This window comes from Anopheles darlingi, chromosome 3 (genome assembly GCF_943734745.1).
Source record: "Anopheles darlingi chromosome 3, idAnoDarlMG_H_01, whole genome shotgun sequence".
Taxonomy (NCBI): Eukaryota; Metazoa; Arthropoda; class Insecta; order Diptera; family Culicidae; genus Anopheles; species Anopheles darlingi.
The window spans coordinates 51,182,042-51,188,495 of record NC_064875.1 but is presented as its reverse complement, the minus strand read 5'-3'; the positions used below and the strand labels follow the sequence as shown (position 1 = coordinate 51,188,495).

At 45.3% G+C, this 6,454-nt stretch overlaps 1 protein-coding gene across 1 annotated transcript in view; it reads right to left on the bottom strand.

Moving 5' to 3' along the window:
* Positions 1–4,807: 4,807 nt before the first annotated feature.
* Positions 4,808–6,454, bottom strand: part of LOC125955583 (uncharacterized) — a 7,850-nt gene continuing 6,203 nt past the window's right edge. The window contains exons 2-4 of the mRNA XM_049686721.1: positions 5,868–6,020; positions 5,523–5,786; positions 4,808–5,454 (exon numbers count right to left, since the gene is read on the bottom strand). Coding sequence (XP_049542678.1) covers positions 4,808–5,454; positions 5,523–5,786; positions 5,868–6,020 — 1,064 coding nt within the window. The remainder of the gene's footprint in view (positions 5,455–5,522; positions 5,787–5,867; positions 6,021–6,454) is intronic.

Genomic DNA, 6,454 nt, shown 5'->3' with positions numbered 1-6,454 from the left:
ATGGTTGTACTAAAAAGTGTTGAATTATGAGTGCGACGAACAGTGCGGGCGACGACTGCCGACAAACAATTCGCGAAACAATCGAAACACAAAAAGCGATCGCCATTTTCCTCATGCTCTCGTCCAATCGCTTTCGGTGAAGTGGAAACTCTCTCTCCCTTTGTCTCTCCCTTTCTCTCTCTCTCTCTCTCTCTCTCTCTCTCTCTCTCTCTCTCTCTCTCTCGTCTCTCTTTCACGTTGCCATTCCTTTTGCCGACCGACGACGCTTATTTATACAGCTATTTTTTATCGAATTAAGTGTTCTTCTACCGCGGCCCCAAACGTGTCCCCAAGGCCTTTTGTGTGTCTGTGTGTTTGAGTTTTTGCCGGTTCTAAACGAGGAAACTGGGAAATTGGGAAATGCCAGGGCTCGCGCTGAGAGTGAGCTCATGGGCTTGCGATTTGAAAGCTTGTTAAAGTTTTTAATATAACTTTGTAAATTGTCACCAGCTCCGCTTTTGGATTGCTTTCTACTTCATCTTGCTTCTACATTCCCTTCCGCTCTCCCTCCCGCCCTTTTCGACATCGGCATCAAGATGTCGATTGGCAGTGGCAGTGGGTTCCAACACTCCCGCTGGGGGCTTTTTCATGACCCACACTCTCGTATGGGACGCAATCTCATTTCGGAGGGCTTAGCAGCGCTTCTGCTGTCGTCGCTATCTGGTGCGGCAATTGCGGCACACCCCGGGATGCACACGAGAGGACCCCTTTTCACAAAAGGGATCAACAATCGGTTTGGTGTGTGGGGTTTTTGTTTTGTTTTAGAAAAAAGGCTTTTTTCGAATTTTCCTCCAAAAGTAGAGAAAAAGGTAGGGAATGCTTACCGGAGTCCCAGAGACCAGACGGGTCTGTTGGTTGAAAATGGATGAATTTTTAAACGCTCGCTTCCTGTCCGGTGCGAGCTTGTTTGTCCGACCTTTTGGGGCTGTCCAGCAAGAAAAAAAGAGAAAAGGTACGACAGGAAAAGGACGAAAAAAGGAAGGATTAAAAAGGATCCCAGATTCCGTTGGTAGGCCGTCGGTAGGCCGTCTTCTCGGGATGAGTTGGGTTGTCGGTAAGGATTGCACAACCGGTCCGGACCGGAAACGAAATTGTAATCATCGAAAGACGAACGAGAGATGGTCGCACAGCGGGCAGAGAATGATTTATGATAATTTTTATCTCTCACTCAGTGAGTGGCAATCAAATGTGCGAATAAGGGATCCCTTATGTTGCCGCAGTCATTCCTCACGAACAGTCGTGCCGGAGATGACAGGGCGCGTTCCGTTGATGGGGTTAGGTCTGAGGATTTAATTTCAAGGATAAAAAAGCATTTAAAATACGAATACAAGAAAGAGAGAGAGAGTGATATATATATATATATATATATATATATATATATATATATATATATATATATATATATATATATATATATATATATATATATATATATATATATATATATATATATATATATATATAGAGAGAGAGAGAGAGAGAGAGAGAGAGAGAGAGAGAGAGAGAGAGAGAGATATTTGTTCCTTATTCTTGTTGATAACAGTATCACTCGCAGCACCATAGTACGATGTAGAAAATCATATCATTCACCTGAACCGCAACACCGTCACTTCCCCCCCTTTCTGTTACGTCAATCTAGAGTGCTGGGCTTTGAATGAGAAGGCCATCATGGATTTGTGCTCGATCTATGGTTAGAGCACAGGTTGCTAGATGCAAGGTTGCAGCATTGCAGCACTTTGCTTTACGTTTTTAAGGAGTTTCTAATCACAAGAGATTGAACGTTACCTCCTGTCTGTCGGTGAGCGAAGTACCCAGTAAGTCGGTAAGTTGAAGTTGAATCTTCTTTAATTATAAAACTAAATACAAAGACGATCATCCGATGGCGCACAACACACACACACGCACACAATCAGTGGAAATGCGTCGAGTATCGATTTTCATCGCCATGATCCTTTACATTCCGACAATTTGAAGGCACGTCGGAATACTGGATTCACAACACATTGCAACTTCTGCAAGCGACAGTGTGGGTGTGTGTGTGCGCGCGCGCTTGTGAACATGCAAATACTGACCAATAAATCAAAAGGAAACAAAACTCGTTGAAAGTGATATAAGCTTTAAGGAGAATGGAATACCTACACTACCACAGGCAGACCGGCATGCAAACAGACAGGCAGACAGCGAGAGAGAAAGAGAGAGCTTGGAAACAGGAAATGCGAGCCAAAGTGCCGCTGTGACAGCTCGATGACAGCTTGGTAGGGCTTTGGGGTGGGGCTGCAGCAGGCCGAGAGACACGCTGGATGACAGACTCGCTAAGGCTGGCTGCATGGCTGCTCTGGTTCTGTATCTCTTTTATCTGTACAGGTATGGGTTGGCTTAGAACTAGTTTGTAAAACTCACCCAGAACACCCACACGACACATACAGACGTAGACAAAACATCCAGCATTCGGCGATTCGGGAGTTTGTCTTTCTTATTTCATCTCCATCCTTAAGGTATCTAGAATAACGACAGAAGGCGACCACACGCTGTGGCACGCAAGGTACTTTCGACGATTTGTTTACTACTTCAACTATAGGACGATGCGCATAATGGTGACAAAATGGTGGAGCGTTAGAAAATTTGAAAAGAAAAACCATACAAAAAAAAAAGAGAAGAAAATACAAGCATGTAAAGTGCTCACTTTATCTATCAGTGTTGTCAAGTATTTGCCGTATTAAACGAACCAAAGACAAACTCTATTTAGTATATACATAGTATATATACATACATAGAATATATATTGACACTGAAAACTGACAAATTCGTTTTGCGAGATCGATTGCAAGTGAGAAACAGAGAGAGAAAAAGCGAGAAAGAAAGAGAGAAAGAGAGAGAGAAAGAGAGAGAGAGAGAGAGAGAGAGAGAGAGAGAGCAGACGAAGGTAAACATACATAAAATGATAGTATAACGAGTCATCACGTTCATCACGTTAGTTATTTAATTACTATACTGTTAACGGGTGTCCTGGTGTGCCACCCAAAGGATGCACACACTTACACCAACCAGAATCTAAAGACCAGATGAAAACTAGAGCGCCCGATGGTAGTGATCGACGAACAACGGCGGCTAGTCACGTGGCACAAGAAGATTAGAAAAGAATTTATAGGATAGCGATGACGGTGATGATGGTGGTGGTGGTGAGAAGAGGCCGTTGTTTTTTATTAGACTCATTTTTATGAATCGCTCGTCGAAATGTTGTCGATGTTGTTCTACTACTGATACCGATACCTTTTCTACCTACTCGCTGTGTTCAACGACAGCTTCAACTCAAAACTCTGTCCAAGATGTCTCTTCTTCGCTGCCACTCTACCATTCTCTCTCTTTCTTTCTCTCTCTCTCTCTCTCTCTCTCTCTGTCTCTCTATCTCTTTCTATCTCTCTGTCGAACCATTCTTTCACTCGAGCGTGTCAAAGCTTTGAGGTTTTGAGCCTTTCGAGCGTTCGTTTTACACTCTAACCGAGGCCGAAGATGAAATTTACTCTAGACCGATACCGACAGAGTTCACTCTGGAAATAAAAACATTTAAAAACCGATCCCGACTGCCCTTTGTGGATAGTGTCGAGCGAAGCGCGAATTTAGCGAAGCTGAACTTAGTTAAGCGACAAATAGACAAAAAAAAAATCGGTCGGTAGTAGAGTAGGGAATAGCGGGAGGGATCGCGCGGTTCGCGGTTTTAAGTGTTCACCACCAAGCGTTTCTCATCTCACCACTCATGTCGTCAGGACTCATATAGGCATATGATAGGTTTGATAGAAAAAATAGAACCTGTTTAGAATCTCTAATGCGCTGTGCTTCGCCACTCGGATTCTTCTGGAGTGGGCTAGAGTGCAGCAGCACTTTGGGTTTTACTCACAACTTTTCATTCGCTGCGTTCGTTGTGTGGCGGTCAATGGTTTGATGGTTTAATACGGTGCCGGAAACGGAAAAGAGTTCAAGCAAATCAAACGTAAAACAAAAGTATAAAATAAATTCTTGAAAGATGTTACTAGAAAGGGAAAAGGAAAAGGGAAGAAGGGGCGAAGAGTTGCAAACAAAAATCTAAAACAAACAAAGAAACAAAAAAAGGTAAAGCAACTTATATGAATTCAAAAATGGTTACGAAAGGTATATGGAAGGTTCGAATTATAATGTCGTTATCAAAATGTTTCACATTCACACACTCACACACACACACAGACACCCACACAGACACCCACACAAACACTTAGTACGCATCCACGGAGGAGCAAAACCAATAAGAAAAACATCATCAAAACAAAGAATAATTGGAGCGGAAATGTTCTCGGTGAACGGAGAGTACGAATAACGGGGAGGCATTAAGACGGGAAACAAAGCAAACAAAAAAACCAATCATCTCACATTTAATAACTTTATGAATTGTGACAAAATCAAAAGAAAGTAAATAAAACCGATTCATAAGAAATATTTCTTTTACAGAAACGGAGTGCTTTTGATAGTTTTATTGCGGAAAACATTCGAAACTGTTGCTCGAGCATTGGTTAACAAACATGGATAGTAAAGGCACATAATCATAGAAAAAAGATCTATATACTATATACACAAACCAGTTGCTTTAGTTGAATGTTTATTGTTCCATTTCAGCTTCTGATTGTTTCGCTAACCCTCCCATGACTTAAAACATTAACAGTAAAACAATAGCAATCAAACTACACAACGCAACACGCAACACCTTTCGCAACGCTGTTTACTTCACGCCTGCCAACAACTAGTTGCTGTGGCACGGTTGTTGAACGTAATCGATGCAAAACCCACGATTGTCCACATCGGTCGGTGCCTCGATCGAGTCGGTATGGAAGGCCAACCGGAACGGTCGTATCGTGGTGACGACGGTTCGTTCGACCGAGCTCACCTCCGCATTGAACGTTCCACCACAGATCTTATCCTCGCAAGTGCTGGCCATCGGTAACCGGTCGGCCACCTTCGCGCACGGTACCATAAGCCAATCGTTGGTGCACGAATTCGGTGTACCCTGGCTTCCTCCGCCAACCATCGCCTGGACGATACTGTTCGAGTTACCGGACAGCGTGAAGGTGCGCGATCGGTTCCCGGTCGAACCGGGCGATCCGGCCGGGCATGCCGTGTACTGGATGCTGCAGAAGTTACGCTCCGTCCGGATGCAGATGCTGTAGTCCTGGTTTGACAGCTGACGCCCATTGACCGGATCAAAGTTGAAGCTTCGCACTCGGCCACTCACTCCGGTGTGGTACTGAAGGCAACCCTGATCTGCCTTTGCGATCGCACCGCACGGAATCTGCGAGATGCGGATGCGCCACGAACGCGGATAGCTCGGACCACTCGTAATGACGGTCAGGATGATTGGATTGCCTTGGCCCATCCCTGCGTCGATGTACACTATGGGAGGTAGAAAATATATATAAAGCATTAGCGCTGGATTGTTGAGAAGCAGTGGAAGGTCTTACTGTGTTCTCCCGTGGCACTGCCACAGATCGTTGGCGCAGGGCTTCCACCGGATACCAGGAACTGATCGGAGTTGCAGATGTGGTTCACGATCTCTGGCCCATTGAGCGAAAAGTGATCAAAGTCTAACCGGATCTGGCAGATGTCGGGATGCATCTTCAGGATGGTCAGCTGGCAACTGCCCGTCCCATCCGTACTGTCCGGATGGTTGGGATTGACAAAGTAGGTCCCGTTTTCGCGTACCACTCCACCACACGATGCCATAACTAGGGGGGAAAAGGTAGCCGAGAATTCGAAACAACATCATTATGAGCCGACGGCACAGGTCACTGTGAGAGCTCACTTACAGATGCAGCACGTTCCGTATCCACCGGCACACGGACCGGCCGGTAGTCCTCCACGCAGGACGCACTCGTTGTTGGGTTGACAGGAACCGTACTCACCGGATGCGGCCGAACAGAGTCCTTGACCCCACTGGTACACGGTAAAGATGGGCAGAACTGGAAGAACGAAAGAAGTGGGAAAAGGCGTGAAAAATCTGCCAACATTTACTTTACTCAATCAGTGCAGTTAATGGGGTGTGTGTGTGTGTGTGTGTGTGTGTGTGTGTGTGTGTGTGTGTTGGTGCGGATCTGTACTTGAAGTGTCGTGGTGAGTTCACTGGATCGTTGGTTCCGTATGGTTTTGCTACAAAGCTATTGACGTCATGAGCGCACCAGCTGGTGTGTCGTTCTGAGGTACAGGCCATTCGCTCATAACCGAGCGTTGAGCTGGAGAGATGAACGTTTGTCGATAAAACGGCTGGGAATGCGTTTAGAACGGGGAAAGGTACGGGGTGAAGGTTCTCCGGATGCTGAGGTTGGACGGGGGTCACTGAGGTATTGACTAATGATAGGGGCGTTGGAATTGACGGAACCACCCCTAATACAGTCGT